Raw genomic sequence first — 19,929 nt, forward strand, 5'->3', positions numbered from 1 at the left:
GAACACAGTTCTGAACTTGCAAATAAATTTTAAAAGACCTCCAATTCACAAGGAAGTGTTGGCTGTTAATCCACCCATACTTTGAGATTGGAGAGTCAGTCCCTGTGTGGCAGACCTCAGAGCAGAGCCTCTTGACTTTAAATTATGCATATTGTTAGGGTTACTGATTGAACAGGCTTGCTTATCTGTCTTCTGGTTTCCCCTGACAACCTCTAATTCTTCCTGGATTAGCACAGTTGGAGGCAGAGAGAGGCCTCTGGTAGTTGGCTGGGTGGAGGCAAGCCATCTTCTGCACCCGAGAGGCTCTCACAGGTCTCCTGTTTTAACAGATGGATTTAGCCATGTGTCTAGTTGTGGCCCTGCAGAGGTTAGAAACACAAATTGTGTTTGTTACATATTTTTTAATGTTTGTGGATTGTCATGCACTTGAAAGACGAAGAGAGACAAGAGAATCAGAGAGAGAAAGTTCTTGTGTCCATTGTCTCAATTACCAAAGGCTCATATTAGCCAGAACTGGGCCTGACTGGGCCAGGAGCCTGGATTTCAGTGGGGCTGCCACATGGGTATCAAGTACCCAGGTACTTGAGCCCTCGTCTGTCGCTTCCTAGGGTATATTAGCAGGAAACTGAGTAGGAAGCAGAGTAGCTGGCACTTAAATTGGCATTCCAGTGAGGGAAGCAGGTGTTCTCATATTATTCAAGATGAGAAATAATCATCTGCTAAAGTTTTTAACAATTTTGTGTGTAAAGGCCTGATTTCTGTTACCTGGAAAGCTTAATTACACCTCAGCTCTTGCACAGTAGTAGGTTTTCTGTTGACTAAAAATACTGTTAAGTATGTTTTAAGAGTGTTTAGTGTAAACAGTCAGCAAGTTTATCACTGATCCCTGGAGTTGATGGCAGAATTTGTTGTCATTTTTTCCAATACAAGGAGACTAAACATCTATAGCTTGAAAATTCAGGAATTTGTTGAAACTCTTGTTAATCTTGAATTTTGCTTATCCAACCATTTTTGTTATGATTTCTTTCCCTCTAAGAAAATATTTTAAGTCTTAGATTTCTCGTTGTGCAGTAAGTTATTTCCTGTTGTTAATGGGCTGTGATAATAACTGATTACCATTTTAGAAAGGCTTTCACTTGAAGAAAATTATTGTGAGTTTGGAAATTCTTCTTGGATTAGTTACTTTCATTTCTCTCCATGATTTTTTGTTTATCTTTACCCTTAATTTGTGCTGGCTTTTTGTCTTTGTGCCCTTTTGTTAAGGGTGCAGTGCAGAATTGAAAGCTGTGCTCCTAAGCCCATAACAAACAATGTGGCTCTGCTGGATTCAGTGTGGACACTGTGTATTAACCCTTGGGGTCTCTGGCTGGCATGGGCGCTTTCGGCCATTTAATCCCACCGGTTCTCTCTGTGGCTTGTCACTTGTTTGCTTGTGCTCCTCAGTGTTTCTGTATACTTTCAAAGGCTGCCCTGCCTGGCCCTCTAGAAGTGGTTAATTCTACTTATCTTTCTAATTAGGATAAAGAGGCCTGGCCAGCAGAGAGCTTACAGAATTAATGGACAGATCCCGGAATTTTTGCATGGGTGATGTTGTTGTTGGTCAGTTGGTTCGGTTGGAGCCTGAAGCAGCCTTTGATGTTGATACTTACTGCATTCGCAAAATTGTTAGATTTATTAAACAAATCCATGGTGTATGCATATTCAGGGAAGCGCTCAAAGTAAATTTAGTGATAAAATTGATTTCAGTATAGTAAAGATTTATGAAAGATGAAAATTAACTTTTTCCCTGAGTACTTTTAATGTGTTCTCTGGGAATAGGTTGAGGCTGATGTCCAGTTGACCACGCATGTACTCGGTCAGGGCGGCTGTATGTCCCAGTGTCGTATCTGCATTGTAAACAAAAATCTGAGAATATGTCCTCTGATGTTAGTTGTGAGTTAATGCTGTTGACTTTTGCAGTCTTCCCCCTTTATGTGAATGTATCCATCATGCTGCTGCATGTTTGCATTTGTTCTAAGATGTGGTATTGAGTATATACTAAAGCATCTTAAATCCGTAAAAGTGCTAAGAGAGAATAGTTAGGTGTGACCTAAAAGGTTGTTCTGTTGTTTTGTTTTCAACTCGCATTTCATAAATCATTCAACATTACCAATAGCTTGACTTTGAATGGAACTGAGCTGTTTTGGTTTTCCTCATCCTGGTCTCCCTTCACCATTATAATTTGCTTACACGTAGTGTTTTTCAAGTAGTTAAAATTAAGCACATAAACCTTCTGTGTATGACTTTCTAGCAGTTTTCCTAAGCAGCAGCACAGGTCTGTGTTCGTGTAGGGTGGTGTGTCTCCACTGGGTTTTTCAGGCCACAGTTCTTTGCCCCAGTCCTCGTGGACACCTCCTCCCCAGGCACGCAGGTGCCTTCCGGGCCTGTGAGCTCTGCCACTCCTGCCTGCTGTGTGCCGTGTTCTTCCTGACCCTCAGCGCCTGCTACTGTTCTGAATGTAATTTAAATGGTGTCTGTATGTTGTTTTGGAAACTATTGTATTTTTGGTCGTATTTTTTTTTCCCTTCTCCATCTAAAGACTCTGTTGTTGATAGTATTGCCCAAGTCTTCCAAGAGCCAACCCTTTTTCTTCACAAGTGCTTCTCTTTCTGTGTTCATCTTGAATGAATCCAGCATGAATAGAACATTTTATTTTTTAGAGATATTTTCAAGTATTAATGTGAATGGAGATAGCTTTGTGTGTGTGGTGGGGGAGCAGTTGTTAACGTTGCCATTATTGCAGCATTTGTCAGGGTTAGGGTTGGCAGGCAGATCACTCAGAATTGGAAACCTTAAAGAAGTAAAATGTGAACCGGCGCCATGGCCTAGCGGCTTAAGTCCTCGCCTTGAATGCACCAGGATCCCATATGGGCACCGGTTCTAATCCTGGCAGCTCCACTTCCCATCCAGCTCCCTGCTTGTGGCCTGGGAAAGCAGTCGAGGACAGCCCAAAGCTTTGGGACCCTGCACCCGCATGGGAGACCTGGAAGAGGATCTGGGCTCCTAGCTTTGGATCAGTGCAGCACCGGTTCTTGTGGTCACTTAGGGAGTGAATCATCAAATGGAAGACCTTCCTCTCTGTCTCTTCTCCTCTCTGTGTATCTGACTTTGTAATAAAAATAAATAAATCTTTTTTAAAAAAAAAAAAGTACAATGCATGTAGTCGGCAGAAGTGATGGGAAATTTTGACTGTCACTGCATCTGACACCTTTTCAGCACACTGGATCTGTTAACTCTGACGGACATTATGTCACAGTCTGTAAATTCAATGTCTTAAAAAAATTGGTGTCTTAAAATATCTATGCATCATGCATTTCTTGCTATAACAACAACTGATGTGGCATTAATTGTAGGATTATTAGGGAATGGCAAATATAAGTTAATTTGATGTTGGAGTCTTCTCTCTTTGTGAAGTGTGCTAGCACTTGCAAGCAATAGTACTTATAATATCTAAGGAAAATTCTTGAAGTAAATTGAGTCAGAAAAAGTTGTTATCCATCTCATTCCTTTTCCGTGAGACTTGTTTGCACTGCTCTCTTTACCAGTAGTGCTGAAAGTGCTGCTTGGACTACAACTAAAAGCACTGCTCGCTTACCTTAACGTCCAACCATGCCTAGGGTTACTTTTTTTTTTTTTTTTTAAGCTGTTGGTATGGCTGATGAAGTCAAGTGATTAAAATGATAGTAGTGGGAGTATTCCCTATCAAAGAAGAATCCATTATACTACTCATGGGGCAAGCTGGTCTTGTCGGCAATGCTGGAGGCTAATGCTGGATGAGTCAACACTGTTGTGCCTGCGTTTGGAATAAGTGAATAAAAATACTTTTGTTAGAAGTGTTGGATAAAATGATACAAATCTAAGCAGAGTTCTCTTTCTTACCTCAGCTAGCAGCCTCTTGAGTCGATCGGCTGCTCCATTAACTCATTTCCTCCCTGGACTTCTCAGAGGGTGAGAGTGCTTCTCTCTGCACGCCTGTGTTACTGTTTTCCCTTCTTTTATACATTCTCCGTGGATAAGCTGTATATTATTTTCATTTAGTGGGCTGTCTGTAAGACTTAGACTGCATAAAATGAACAAGATGATGAACATAAACAACTTGGACTTATGCTTCAAAGTAACACTTTGCGGCCCGGTGTGGTAGCCCAGTGGGCTTGCCTTATATACATCGGGAATCTATATGAATACCAGTTCACGTCCAGGATGCCCCACTTCACATCCAGTTCCCTGTATGTGGCCTGGGAAAACAGTAAGGACGACCCAAAACCCTTAGGGCCTTGCATGTGTGTGGGAGACCTGGAGGAGGCTCCTGGCTTCAGATTGGCTCAGCTGCTGCTTGTTGCAGCCACTTGAAAAGTGAACCAGTGGATGAAAGATCTTTCTTTCTGTATCTCCTCTTGGTAAATCCGCCTTTCCAATAACAATAAATAAGTCTTTAAAAAGTTGTCCTGTGGGGGTGGTGGTGTGGGCGCCATTAGGCCACACCTGGAGTGCCTGCGCTTGTCACTTTCTGCCCTTGTTCCTTCTCTTCATGCTTCCTGGGAGGCAGCAAGTGAGGGTTCCACGTGGGAAACCTGGATGGAACGCTGGCCACCTGACTTTAGCCTGGCACAGGCCTGACGGTGGGTGGTAAGGAAGTAAACCTAATGGATGGTTCGCTTTTCTTCTCTGTGACTCAGCCTTCCAAGGCAGATAAGTAAATATGTTTTTAGAAAGTCTGTTCTTTGAGGCTATCATTGTGGCACAGGGGTAAAATCATGCAATACTGGCTTCCCATATGGAGCTGGTTTGCATCCCGACTGCTCCACTTATCCAGGTCTGTGCTGAGGGACTAGAAAAAGTGGCAGAAAGTGGCTGAAGCGCTTGGTCCCCTCCACCCATATGGGATCAAGTTCTTGGCTTCAGTCTGGCCCATCCCTGGCCACTACCTGGAGAGGAAACGGGCAATGGGAGACCTCCCTGTCACTCTGTTTGTAACTCTTATCTTTCAGTTAACTATTATTTTTGTTTTTTTAAAGCTGCCCTTTGGGTCTTTACATAATTGGTTCCCTTCTGTCTTAGATTCAGAAAAATTTGAGTTGTAGCTTATTTTAAATACTGAAATCTCTCAGCCAATTCATTTTAGGAGGAGTTTGTCTTCAGATTGTTCTTAAAGATCCATGGAAAAAGAATGAATCTTTGAGGTCATAAACAGGGCATTTATGCCTTCACTAGGCTTCCATACTTAATTCTAGATACTCCCTGGGAGTGTCCTAATGGGCTGTTCTATGTTAAGTGTGAAGCATTTGTTGAGTGTGATTCTGAGAGGAATACAGGGAAGATCTTGGAGATTATTTTCTGTTGGCTTGAAATTTTTTGCTCTTTAGGGCAATAGCATAAAAAAATTGAAAAATAATTTTTTTAAGGAAAGATTTGGTATGCATTAATTTGAGCACATTTAAAGATTTATTCATTTTTTATTACAAAGTCAGATATACAGAGAGGAGGAGAGACAGAGAGGACGATCTTCTGTCTGATGATTTACTCCCCAAGTGACCGCAAGAGCCGGTGCTGCACTGATCCGAAGCTAGGAGCCAGGAACTTCTTCTGGGCATCCCACCCGGGTGCAGGGTCCCAAAGCATTGGGCCGTCCTTGACTGCTTTTCCAGGCCACAAGCAGGGGGCTGGATGGGAAGTGGAGCTGCCAGGATTAGAACCGGTGCCCATATGGGATCCTGGTGCGTTCAAGGCAAAGACTTTAACCACTAGGCCATGCCACTGGGCCCTAATTTGAGCACATTTAACAAGTGATTCTTTTTTGCTAAACAAGATGGCTTGTTAGCTTGGCCATCTTCTTGGATTTATGTTTTCCAGGGTGTGGCTAGGAAATCTCACAGGCTTTGCCTCAATCTGACCTGCATTCCAGTTCTGGTTCTTGACATTCCTGTTGCTTTTTGTAATGTCTCCAGCCCCCTGGGAGATGCTGCCCTCCGCGCTCTCTTCTCCTCTACACTGCTATTTCTGATGTGTTTCCTCTTACTTCCTTTCTGCTTTACTTTGTAGTCAGAATAGCCTTTCATGGCGATAGCCATCTTTTTAGGTAGTCCGTCTTTCTTAATTCATCTCTCTTGATTTCTTGCTGTTCTTCATATTTGGTTAACTCTAGACTTGCTTGTCTCAGTTGTCACATGTTGCAGCGAAACATGTGTTGTATTCACTGAGCCTGTTTCTGTTCTGTGTCTGTAGAACTGAAATCTCTCGTCAGACTTTTCAGGGATCCCCAGCAAGAAGGAGGCTCCAGTTACATGGACCTGTTGCTTGGGCCTGGCACCCCTCTTCCTGCCTGCTTCCATCAATTTTAGCTATCATCTGTAACTGGGCCTGCCCCCATTTAAACCACAGGTTCTTGGGTTGATATTTTCTCTGTGCTGTAGAATTCCCTTACTCCATGATCCTTGGAGAAATTTTGAAAAATAAAGGGAAGGAAAATAACTATACATAGGGGATTACTAAAATTACTAATAACCCTTTCATGGTTTGTATATTTTGTTTTTAAGTTTAAAAAACAATGAGGATTCTGTTTTCTGGAAGAACTGTAGTGGTTTGTTTGTTTGCCCACTACTATCCAGCGGGGTTTTACAGTCCTTCGCCAGGTGTGGCACAGTTGTGTGCGTCCTTACGTGCACGGTACACGGTGAGCTGATGCCTGAGAGCGTACCGGAGGAGGTGTCAGGCAGCGGGAAGAGCGCTGTGTTTGCCAGCCTAGGGACAGACAGACACCACCACCTCCGCCTCTGCCTCCCGAAAGGAAATGGAACTCAGTTTATAAAGTTTAGAAATAGGCATTTACATAGTTATCAAGTTGTGACAATTGAGGAAGTGCGTTAGAGGAACATGGTGTCTGGTGGGGAGTGGGCGTGTCTCTGGCCTTCCTCCTGTAGATTTCTTAGCAATATATGTTTTTTGATTTTGCAATTGTTGCTGTGATACCTGCATATTTTCTGTATTAAGCTAATCCTTCCTAAGATGAATGAAAGGTGTTTAGTTTTCTTTCAGAATGGTATTTAAATGTCTCAGAAGTTGAGGCAATGTCTATTTTTTTATTCTCTACAATCACCTATAATTAACTACAACAGGGCTCTTCTCACAGAGAAGGCCTCGTGAGGTCTGTTGAAATAGTTGTTTTAAGAATGAAGAATTTAGGGGCTGGTGTTGTGGTGTAGCAGGTAAAGCCTCCAATTGCGATGCCGGCATCCTTTATCAGTTCTCATTGGTGTCCTGGCTGCTCCACTTCCAGTCCAGATGCCTCCCAATGGCCTGAGTGCGCCCAAGGACTCCAAGGGCAGACCTTGCAGAAGCTTGCTCTCTTGGCTGCCTTTTCTGCCATCTGGGGGTGAACCTCAGAGGGACGATACCTCTCCATTGCTCCCTATCTGTATTCGTTAAATTGGTGGATAAATATTTTTTTTAAATTAAGAATTTAGGGATTAGAAGCAGTTTTGTAACAAAGGTTTCTCCCTCCCCCGCAAAACCATTAGCCAAAGTCATTTCTGGAAAAGACTTTAGAATTTCAGTTATTTGTCTTTCTGTGTGAAGTAGTTCAATGTGCATGATAACTTAAGAATCCAATTGTTAATTTTTGGTTCTCTTGCAGTATTAGTTTCAAAGACCCACAGTTTGCAGAAGATTACATTTTTAAAGCTGTAATGCTTCCGGGAGCAAGGTAACTGGACTCTATGGGTTTCCTGTGAATGAATGGCTTTCGTCGTTGTCACTTAATACTGGGTTTTCCAACATTTTTCAAATGCTTTCAGAAAGCCGGCTGCAGTACTGAAACCCAGTGACTGGGAAAAATCCAGCAATGGACGACAGTGGAAGCCGCAGCTTGGCTTTAACCGGGACCGGCGGCCTGTGCACCTGGACCAGGCAGCCTTCAGGACTTTGGGGTGAGCCAGTGGGTTCCCTCCTTCTGAGTCCCCTTACCAGGCCATTCGGTATTTATACCACAGATATTTAAGGGACAGTAAAATCTAACAGTCCTGTAGGTAGTTCGACAGTTTTGCTGCTTTGTTGCTTTCTTTTCTTTCTAACAATCTCTGTTGTCTCTATGGATGTATTATGTGTTGCATGATAATTCTGTTATTTTCTCTAAAGAGGTTTTGTTATCTTTCTAACAGTTACTTTAAAGGTTAGCCAATTTTTTCTGCTACAGAAAAGCCAAATGTAGAAAGAGGGGACTTTGATAGAATAACAGGTGAAACTAGAGTGAAGAAAGCAATTGGAGGAAAACATTAATGAGTCATAGATAATAATGATAATTCCAGTTAGCGGAGAAGGCCTGAAATAGCCAGGATTGAGCTAGGCCCTTTGGGGAACTGAGACTTTAGACCAGATCCTGCGTGTGGGCGCAGGGATCCCCGAGGTTAAGCCATTACTCCTGCCTCTTGGCGGGAACTGGCACTGGAAACACACCTAGCATTTGAATTTAAAGACTCCCATGTGAAGCTGGTATCCCAAGTGGTGTCTTCACTTCTGTAACTGGAGCCTGGCCTGTCAGAGAAGTTGATGGTAAAGGTGACTAAACCTCGGTGGAGCTTGGTTTCCTTGTGTGTAAAACAGACCGACCTCATTAGAATCAAATGAGTTGACTGTGGAGTGATTTGGATACTTCCTAAACTCTGTGTTAGTGTTACTGTTAATGTTCTAAAAATCATGATTTAGATATCGTTAAAAGACATGCAAATTTTAAAATGGTTTTAATATATCTATTTGCCTGATTCCAAGTATTTTGCAAAGCAACATAGAAGTGCCTCTAAGTAAAGTTTTGAAGACAGTTTTTAACCTTTGATCCAAACTTCTGGAATTTATTCTGAAAAGATGATTTTAGGACATAGTTACATGCCACTAATTTCCTAATGCGTGTAATATGTAGCACTAGTATTGAATAAGAATGGTTTGCTGAAATATGAGAGCAGAGTAAAGTATTCTCTAAGTATATACACTGTAACTGTGAAGACTAAACAAAGGAAATATTTCACAGTAAATTGGCAACAGTGTAGTGTAGAGTCTTCAGTGATAGTGTTAGCCCTGTATCCTTCAGGGAAAAGCATGTATTATGCAATTTGAGGTTTTTATTTCCAAAATACGATAAGTGAATATTTAAATGACTATTAACTGAAAATATTGTGTTACAGATACATGTTTTTTATCACTATTACTGCCGTGCTTACTTTTGAACTCCTAATTATCAGCCTTTAGTATTTTTGTGGTATTTACCAGATCTGTAATAAAAGAGGTGTTTGCTTGCATTTGTTTCATTTGCATCAATGCAATGTGATTGATCTACCTGTATATAATATTTTTTTCCTTGTTGGGGTGTTGGTCCTTTTCTAGCCATGTCATGCCAAGAGGTTCGGGAGCTGGCGTTTACAGCAATGCTGCACCACCACCTGCCACTTACCAGGGAAACTTGTACAGGCCACTGTTGAGAGGACAAGCCCAGATTCCAAAACTTATGTCAAGTAAGTTTTTGATAATTCATTATTTGGCGTCCTAAATAAAAACTCAGATCCAAGATTAATTTCTAATTTTTCTGCTGGAAGCATTTATCGGTGCAGAGGTAGTAAACTTTGAAAACATTTGCTGGAAGACTTGTAAGAGAATACTTTATGCGGAATGAATTTATGCAGAATTGAATGAGTTGATTTCTTCCTTTACTTACAAATCTATTTCTCAGTAAACATCTGCAGAAAGAGGTATGTGGAACTGAGTTGCTTATTCCTTCAGTGTAAATATTTGGGTAGTTCGGTCAGATCTGAATTTGTGGCGTTGTCACTGCATAGTTACTAAAAAGGCATGTCCCTTCTCCAGCCTATATTAAAGCCCAGGGCTGCCTGAGTAAAATCAGGCATCGCCTTCTGTGGGAAAATGCCTTTGACTGTGCAATTGTGAGGAACCCTTGACCTTCCTTCCCCAGAGCCTCATAAGCTGGAGACAGTTCAGAAAATGGTAACCATACAAATCATACAGCATTTCAATCGAGTAAGAAAGAAAAAAAGGTACTTTGGTGTTAGAATTTCACAGATTTTGTACTGATTTTAAATTGTACACCTGTTTAATGTTATTTTTGCACATTGAGGCTGTGCCCATTTATGTGAGGTCTTATAATTCATGTACCAAGTTCTCAAGGCCATGGCCCTGGTGAAGCCTTTACTTTTCCATTGCTGTTAATTGATTGCTACCCAACCAGACAGGAGCAGCACAGGTTGGGAAGAGGGACATTGTGCTAAAGCATTTGTGAAGTTTGAATCTGTTATGTTTTTCTAATGCTTGAAATATTTCATGAGAATTAAATTTCAAAAAGAGAGCACTTCCCTTGCAGAGGACCTTCAGAACTCTTCCCATGTGGGTGGCAGGGACCCAAATACTTGAACCATTACTTTGTGTTTGTTTGTTTAAAGATTTATTATTTTTATTACAAAGTCAGATATACAAAGAGGAAGAGAGACAGAGAAAGATCTTTCGTCTGATGGTTCACTCCCCAAGTGACTGCAACGGTCGATGCTGTGCTGATCCGAAGCCGGGAACCGGGAACCTTTTCCAAGTCTCCCACACGGGTGCAGGGTCCCAAGGCTTTGGGCCGTCCTTGACTGCTTTCCCAGGCCACAGGCAGAGAGCTGGATGGGAAGTAGAGCTGCTGGGATTAGAACTGGCACCCATATGGGATCCCAACACATTCAAGGAAAGGACTTTAGCCGCTAGACCACGCTGCTGGGCCCTGAACCATTACTTTCAATGATGCACATTAGCAGGAAGCTGGATTGAAAGCCAAGACTCAAGCCAGGCACTCTGAGGAAAGTTTTCTATGTTCTGTGCAGTGCATCAGATACCTACCTGCCTGCCTGCTTGGCTCCAGAACTCAGAGTCGTAGTTAGTTACTAAAGAACAAGCCCAGTTGGAGCAGGTGGTTGTTGAGAGGTATTTGTGTGGTATACCTGGCACCATTTTAATGCCAATAAAATAACCTGGTTTTTTGTTTTGTTTTTTCACATACATAGCAGTAACTTTTCAGATATAGTACCAAAGAAATGAGTTGAGACAGTTGTACTTACTCGGAGCTATCTGTTCTCAGCTTACTTTGCCGTTCTCTCCATCAGTCTACTGAAGCACTGAGTGGAGCCTTGTGAGGTTACAGAGCCTGTGGGATCTGCATAGTGTGTGCTTAGAGAGCTCTGCCCGAGATGCAGCAAATAGCGCTTCCGTATTCCATGTGCTAATGTCATCTGTGCCACCCAGGACGGAGACACTCCAATGGTGGATGTTTGTGCCCTGGGATTTGATCAGTTAATGATGAGAACACATCCAGCTGATTTTTAGTCAGCTGTTTATTGAAACATTTTTTGTTTTATGGATCTTGGCCCATTCACTTCCATCTAGAACATGTCACAGCTTTGGAATAAGAATGAGAATTGAGATGCAAAAATAGCAGAGATGGGGTAGCATTTTGCTTAGTTTTATTGGTATTTTTCAAAGCGATAGAGGAATCAAGGAAACAAACTGGTATTTGTCAGAAGGCCTTGGTCTGCCTGCTATGCAGCAAACATCCCGTTTTTTTCTGCATCTGTACGTTTTACGTTTCTCCTCACCCCTTTGAAATACTTTGAGTAAAGCTATTAGAACATACATTTTGTATTTACAGGATCCTATAATACCTGCAGAGTGAGTGTTTTCTTCATGTGTTGATTACATGTGTGTAATGTTTGCCAATTCTAAACTTTCAAAACATTGAGAAACTTTTTTTGCCCTCTTGAAACCTTACATTTCTGGGCCTCCAGATGGAGAGGTATAGAAATTGGGGGGTGCTTGCGTGGAAGACCCGGAAGAGGATCCTGACTGGATCGGCACAGCTCCAGCCGTTGCAGCCGCTTGGGGAGTGAATCAGCAGACGGAGGATCTTCCTCTCTGTCTCTCCTTCTCTTTGTATATCTCACTTTCCAATAAAAATAAATAAGTCCTAAAAAAAAAGAATTTGGGGGTGCTTGTAAAATAAAATCTCATGAAAAAGCACTTTAACATGCAGTGCAAACACACATGAAACTTGGAGCGGGACAGCGATGAAGGCGCCTTGGCCGCTGACTATTCCTCTGTTCCTTCACAGACTTCAGTTTCTGGTCAGTGTCCTAGATCCTGTCTTACAGTCCCAAGAATATTAAGTGAATTTAACTAACACAATAATCAATTGATAAAAGATAAACTTTTAAGTTTGGACTTTATAATTTGGTCACAAGACTAAGCATTGGCCAGGAGGTCAAGCTGCTGGCTGTGAAGCTGGCATGCCTCATCAGGGTCCCATTAGCTTAAGGCCTGGCTCTGCTGCTGAGTCTGACTTCCTGTTAATACACACAGTGTTGATGGCTCGGGAACGAGGGTCGCTGTTGCTCAGGTGAAGTTGGTGTGAGTTGGCTCCCGGCTTTAGCCTGACCTAACCGTGGCTATTGTGAGCGCTTGGGGAGTGAATCAGTGGATGGATGAACGGATGAAAGCTTTCTGTCTGCCTTTCAATAGGTATCAGTCAGACATTATCTTAACGAAACAATCTTTAAAATGGCTAGTGTGGAATTAAACTCAAGAAAGGCTGTGTGGCTCAACGGCCATCTCTGTTTCAGTCAAGAGCCTGCCTTGGGTGTTCCTCCTTGCTGGCCTTTGATTTTCTTTTGGCTGATGAGTAATTGCTTACTGATAACTGGAGTCAAGTACAGCCCTGAATACTCACCGTGAATAAAGCATTCGGTCTCTGTAGCTCAAGAACCTGATGCATGACTTCTCTTCATTCCAGTCAGTAAACTTGCCAGCTGCATTTGAAAGTGATTTTTGATTAGTGTAATCAGTAAACATGGAATATTTTCTGTGATTGCCACACTGATTAGGTAAATTGTCACTGGAGAAGTTAGTGGCAAAGTCTTGGTGTATGTGACCATAAAGCACTAGCTAGATAAAGGAGTAAGTTTTTATAGACAAAAGGAAAAATTTAACTGTCAGTTTTTTAACCCTTGCTTGTACGTTTTGAAGAACAATTCACTGTCTTAGAGCTTTTTTCCTCCCTCTCAGTTGGATCTTGTTAGAGCCGTACAAATGAGTAATAATACGTTGGTTTTGCCATCTTCATTACATACCAGCCAGGAACTGTTTCTGCCTTTTGCAGTACTATGGGCTGTGTGTATTACTTGGAGCCACAGAAATAATTTGCTGGTTTTCTTTGATCCCTTTTTCTTGTTAGATTGAAAGCAAGGGGTGTTTTACTAAGTGTATAACCAGACTTTTTAAGTTTTAGAGAATTTATTAGAGGTGTTTTTTTTTAAACAACTATCATCTTTTCACCTGCTCAGTTTATCCATATGAAAAACATGGTTCTGGAAGTGAGAAATAGTGAGTGCAGAGCTGAGGAGCAGCTCCTGGTAGAGCAGGTATACCAGCAGAGACGCGGTGGGCCCCTTGGCTCACTCCTTGGCAGACTTCTGAGGCGCACTCGCCTGCTCAAAGGCAGTTGTGCTCAGTGAACGTTACAGAAACACTGCTGTGATCTAATGTGGTCAGCACATGAGCCTGCCTTCCCTGGGCTCGGTGACCAGGGGAAAAGAAATGAGCTTTAGCTCCTGCCTTTATTTTTCATAAAATGTGTAGTGCAGTAGAGGTCTTCCCAGTTGGTATTGATGTGTCTTTTTAGTACATCCATTTGATTGCAGGTTGATTGAGGATCCAGTATGGAAGTACCGATGAGAAATCATGAAGAGGCAGCATAAAACCAGAATTGCAGAAAGAAGCCCAGAGAGTAAAAAACAGGTTTAGCAGGGTGGCCCCAATAATTGATTCTGGGCCAGTTGAACTTTCTGCATGCAGATGTTTCTTTTTACTTTTGCCATATTCGATAATGTGGTGTGTGACAAGGCACTAAAGTGATTCTGTGGGGACTGGTTCTCAGCAGCCTGATTTCTGTACATGATTCTAATGTACCAGTGGACTTCACACTTAAGTGATGATCAGTAGAAAATGACTCAGTATTGATTTCACTTTGAACACATTGCTTTCGCATATGTGGTAACTCATTGAGAAGCGTAATAATTTCCTGAGGTAAACATATTTTAAATTTTTCTATAAGCCATACAAATGAACTGATTGCTACTGTTAGAAGAATTTCTGGTTCTTACCTCTTAAATTTTAATTTTCTGATAATCTAATCTCCATAGTAATGATGTGCTTTGGGCCAGGAACAGGGAACTATCTGGTTTCTGGGGAGTGTGTGGTGACCGCTCCATTTCCCTCAGGTCTTGGACGGGCATTGTACATCTCATGGTCATCACAAAGCTTCCTCGGCACTGTCACTTACTTAGGCTGCTGGTACTGTGCCTTAGAAGTGGTTCAGCTTCCCTGGAGTTGGCCACCTTTCTCTCCGTTCACAGTGGAGATCTGTGCAACAGCCAGGCAGCGGAAGCGTCTCACATTTAGTGCGTCAGAGTGACCATGGACCAGACGAGCAGCAGACTGGGATGGCTACAAATGACTGCTTCCCAGATGTCCACATTCAGAGGATGCTCTCCTCCGGCTCCTCAGCCGCAGTGAGACAGGAGGGAGGCCAGGCCTGGGAAAGCTCTGTCATGCAAGAGTCGTCCTGAGCCACCGCATAATTGTTCATACGCCCCTGGGTGGGGTTTTCTGGTTCTCCTGTGAAAAGAATAGTGCGTTTCTTGTTTCCTGAACAGAGGTAGGCTTTTATTTCTTTTTTGCTTTTAAAAAAATAGTTTGAGGGGGAAGAGGACATTGTAGCACAGCAAGTAAAGCCTGTATGCCAGGCCCATATGGGTGCCAGTTTCAGTAGTTCCTCTTCTGGTCCAGCCCCCTGCTAATAACCTGAGAAATACAATGAAAGACAGCTTATGTGTTTGGACCCGTGCCACCTGTGTGGCATACCTGAATGAAGCCCCTGTGTCATGGCTTTGGCCTGACCCAGCTCTGGGCTGTTGTATCTGCCTGTAGAGGACCAAGTAGATGGAAAAGTCTCTGTTTGTTTCCCTCTCTCTCTCCAACTTTTTCCTTTTTAAAAAGCTTTATTTATTTTAATTGGAAAGCCAGATCAGATTTACAGAGAAAAGGAAAGATCTTCCATCTGCTGGTTCACTCCCCAAATGACCACAATGACCAGAGCTGAGCCAGTCTGAAGCCAGGAGCCAGGGGGGAGCTTCTTCCAGGTCTCCCACACAGGTGCAGGGTCCCAAGTTTGGGCTGTTCTCTACTGGTTTTCATGGCCATAAGCAGGGAGCAGGATGGGAAGTTGAGCAGCCGGGATACAAGCCAGTGCCCATATGGGATCCCAACATTTGCAAGGCAATGACTTAGCCATTGAGCTCTCGAGTTGGGCCCTTTCTATAATTCTTTCAAGTAAATTATTTTGAAAAGATCAGCGATTTTGAAAAGCACATTTCTAGTTTATGTATCTATTAAAATGTGAGCTTAGAAGCATGCTGGTAAGCTTTGACTTTAGTCTCATAAGTTGAGGAGGTTACTGTCCTTGTACAGTGGGCTCATTCAACAATTTCTGGGACCAGTTGTTTGGATGAGCTCAGCAATGTGATGAGGTGACAGGCTGGACCAGAAGCTAGGTTGGGTTGGTGCTGACCCCCTGAGCTACCAAGTGCCCTCATTGGCTGGTTTGCTTTGATCATGTTTACTGGTCCATGTGTGTAGAAGAGCAGCAGCTTTGTGGGGGGATATAGTCTATGAGAAAACAAAGGGAAAGTGAGTGTTCCTTTGTTAATCTGTCCCTGATGGGTGCTGGAGAGATTGTATGCCATTTGCTTCGCTATGATGGTAGCTTAGGAGGAAAATCTCAGGACTTCTATTGCAGCTGCTGTTCATTCACTTTGTGGAAATAGCTCGTTTATTTTTTTTTTCCTATAGCATTTAGATGATAGTTGTAAAAATACATCTACACATTTACATAATACTGATATCAGGCAAGAGAGAAATATGTTAATTCAGTGTCTGAAGCTACTAAAATGATGCATTATTATCAAAGGAAAAGTAATAAAACAAAAATTGGTCAACCCTGTTGCTTACCTGCCTTTATGTATGTGAAGTAACTGAGTGGTGTGTGTGGTGTGAGAGAGAGAGAAAGAGAAATTATGAGTCTGGTTAATTTTATTTCTGATTTTTTTCCCCCCAGATTTTCTAAGCATAAAATAGGTGGGAAGCTGAACAATGAGTGCTTTTAAAAATCTTACGGTTAATGCTTCCTGGCTTCGTTTGCAGATATGAGGCCGCAGGAATCCTGGCGAGGCCCGCCGCCACTTTTCCAGCAGCAAAGGTTCGACAGGTAATTCCAAAGCAAATGTGACTTGTAAATATTCTCTCTGATTAGAATTTTAGGCTCTTGCACTTTCTGGACTAAAAAACCTCAATGTTCTGAAATAAGCATTTTGCCACCAACACCAGTTTTCTCGCAGCTGTTCTTTCGAAAAATATTAGCGAATTGAAGGGTTCATGTTTGTATACCTTGTTGCTCTTCTTGGTTCTAGGCCTTCATTTTATTGAAGCTTTTGAGGTACCTGAAAAATGCAACACAGAGAGCTTAAAAAATTGTATTAGATTTTGGTCAGCCTAAACAAATTTCTTTTTAGAAGGTTGTGCAGCTTAATGAGGCATAACTAATGGTGTTCCACTTTTATCATTTCTGTGCTGGCAACACAGCATTAGTACAGACCAACCATTGATTCTTGCTACAAACCTCTTGAAGTCCTAATCAGCTTCTTTGGAACAACTTTTTCAGGGCTGACAAGCCTATTGTAGGGCAGTGTCACTGTAGGTCAGTAGTTATTAGTTGCCACTGAAAACAGTTTCTTTAACTACTTAAGACTGAACTGAATTAAACGCAGAAGGGACTCAGAAGAGGATTATGGGATCTGCAGTCTAATAAGTACCATGGACTGGGAGGAATGTGACATGGTTTAATAACAAGGGATGTCTGACATGTGTTCCTTCATTGGCGAGCTGCGTGCCCTAAGTCAGAGGGACTCTGCACGAAAGACGCCGAGGCACGTTATGAATAATGATATTAGCATCTGAATAATTTTTAAAGGGCAGCTTTAAAATGTATCATTTCATGCTGGTTTTGCCAGCACCAGTTTATGCAAAACAAAGTGAGCGCTTTTAAAAATCTGCTTCCTTTTATGCCTTCTCCTTTCTGTTGTATTCCCCTTTCTTTTGCTGTTTAGTACTTTCTGATATGTCCACATCTGAAACCAATAGTTTTTCATCTGGGTTTATAAATGCTGTTATTTGAAGAAAGCTATGATTTTTTTGGATAGTTCAAGAAAAAGAACCATCTTATTCATTTGTTTATTAATAGTATATTTAATGCAAGTCACTAAGCTTAATGTGACTCTTTCTTACTGCGTCTGCCCCCCTTGTTTTTGGAACAGGCGCTCAGTGCACATACGCTGTGCCATTGCATTGCCTGTGGAGCAGCACTGTCTTCCGAAAGTCTCTGAGTTAGGGGCATGCTTGGTTTCTCCCTCTCACTGCCTTTTTCCTATTTATTGTCCAGTGTGTGTTGCCTACTGAGGATGTGTCGGCACCTTGTTAATATCCCCCCTGGGGACTATAAGGAAGTAGATGCTGTTGGTTTACAGAACAAGAAATTGAGGCACACATTAATTACTTAACGTCTCCTTTTTTCCTTAAAAATTTTACTTTTATGCATTTGGAAGAGAGAGACAAAGAGAAATCTCCCATCGGCTGGTTCATTCAGATCTCCCACATGAGTGTCAGGAGTCCAAGCACTTGGGCCTTCTGCTTCCTTCCCAGGCACCTTACCAGGAAGCTGGGTTGAAAGTGGAACCAGCTCTAGGAGGTGACCTGGAGCTCAGCATCCTCTGATACAGGACGCTGACAGTGCAGTACCACAGCGTCAGCACCTTCAGCACCATTCTTTATCACAAAGCTTCACTGAATCAGTCTTGGAATCATCCTCTGAGCTGCTGTAACACTGTGGAGACTTGCAAGGATCTGATTCCTCTTGTTCCTCCGGTCTCGGTGGCTTTTCTCTCTTCGCTCCACATGAAAGGTTTCCTGATGTCATTGTTATCCTTTCGCTTGTCCTGGCATCCGTCATGTTTTGTTATTACTCTGTACTGATATTGTATCAGCTGACTTTGGGAGTCCCATTGGTCAGCGACAACTTTTGTGGAGTGTTTCTTGGTTTAATTTAGTAAGACATGTGAAATCATTCCTGAAAGAAAGCTGTGTGTGTGAGCGTATTCCAATTCTGTCTTACAGATCAACCTTGACTTACGATCATTTAAGAAATGTACCACTTCATTCACTTAAAAAAAAAAAAAAAAGAACCAGCCATTCTTTTGTTCTCAGCTTGGCCTCCATTAGTGTATTAGGAGCTATATATTACTTCAGTCATCTTCGTAGCCCTTGCCAGTCCAGCCATTCTTTCCCTATATGTCAGAGAGGAGAAACACTAACTTTGCAGAGAAGTCACAGCTAGTGAGCAGGTGCATTCTAGAAGAACCCAGCTCTGCCAGTCGTTCAGTACATTTCTACTAAGTGTTTGTTGTAAACCCGATTAGAGGGTTTTTTTGACTGTATTAAAAAAAAAGAGACTACACTGTATTTCATGAGTTATTTCCTACTTTGTGGTAGTGTTTATAGTGGTTCTTTTGATTTAAAGATAGGTACCACAAGGGGCAGGGGTTTTTCCTAGCAATTTGTAAGTCAGCCATTTGATTTTCAACTTATGCATGTTGAGCTCTGTTAAGTCTTTAAAAGCTCAGATCTGCCCTATGTGTGAACTAAATCCAGAACTGTTTCCATTGGAAGCTTAGACTATTGTTGCTTTCATTGATATCAAATTTCTCAAATAAGTTACCTCAACTGCTCATTTTAAGATGGGCTGGGGTTTGGTAGATGTCTCAGCACAGCTAGTGAGATATCTCTTGAGCTATTACACCCCAGATTTCAAGTGCTGGTTCTGCTTCCCACCCCAGTGTCCACTCACCTGCACCCTGGGAGACAGTAGAATGGGTCAAGAATTTGGGTCCCTTGCACCCATATTGGAGAGAAGAGGCTGAGTTCCAGGTCCTGGCTCTGGCCTGGCCTAGGCACTGGGGGGCAGTCAGATGGACAGATCTCTTTTCTCGCTGTATCTCTCTTCCTTTTAAATTAAATAAATAGGTGAATCAATTTAAGAGTATGAATCAACTCAGGTACTAACATCCTAGATCTTAAGACATTTTCTTAGTAAATTTTAACTTATTACTAGTTGTGGATTTTAATATAATTACTTTAGAAATCTAGTTTTTGGAAAACAAAGACCTTTTTCCACACCAAGCAAAAGATAGTAGTTGTTACTCTTTGTTTATTAATGATCTTTTTATAGTAAAAGTTATCTGTCGGGCCCAACACGGTAGCCTAGTGGCTTGCACATGTGGGTATTCCGTATGGGTGCCGGTTCTAATCCTGGGCAGCCCTGCTTTCCATCCAGCTCCCTGCCTGTGGCCTGGGAAAGCAGTTGAGGATGGCCCAAAACCTTGGGACCCTGCATCTGCGTGGGAGACCCAGAAGAGGCTCCCGGCTTCAGATCGGCTCAGCTCCAGCCGTTGCAGCCGCTTTAGGAGTGAATCAGCAGTGAAAGATCTTCCTCTCTGTCTCTCCTCCTCTGACTTTCCAATAAAAACAAGTCTTTTTTAAAAAAAGGTTATGGCAAAACCATCATTAGTCATTGTTTAAAACAAAAAGGAGACTTGTGTGTCTAAGTGGTGACTTCCTATTTGTAGAACATAAAATATTTTAAATTACCATTCTAGTATTCCAGGTGCACATTTAGGTGATTTTTGTGATTATAAGACAACAAGG

The 19,929-nt window shown here is 42.1% G+C and overlaps 1 protein-coding gene across 3 annotated transcripts in view; it reads left to right on the forward strand.

Moving 5' to 3' along the window:
• LOC121166653 (5'-3' exoribonuclease 2) overlaps positions 1–19,929 on the forward strand; it is a 64,671-nt gene that overhangs the window by 40,550 nt on the left and 4,192 nt on the right. For all 3 annotated transcript variants that reach the window (XM_040995877.1, XM_040995876.1, XM_040995878.1), the window contains 4 exons: positions 7,670–7,738; positions 7,830–7,961; positions 9,409–9,536; positions 16,318–16,381. In XM_040995877.1, the coding sequence (XP_040851811.1) occupies positions 7,670–7,738; positions 7,830–7,961; positions 9,409–9,536; positions 16,318–16,381 (393 nt within the window). The remainder of the gene's footprint in view (positions 1–7,669; positions 7,739–7,829; positions 7,962–9,408; positions 9,537–16,317; positions 16,382–19,929) is intronic.

This window comes from Ochotona curzoniae, unplaced genomic scaffold (assembly GCF_017591425.1).
Source record: "Ochotona curzoniae isolate NIBS_2020 unplaced genomic scaffold, NIBS_Ocur_1.0 patch191, whole genome shotgun sequence".
Taxonomy (NCBI): Eukaryota; Metazoa; Chordata; class Mammalia; order Lagomorpha; family Ochotonidae; genus Ochotona; species Ochotona curzoniae.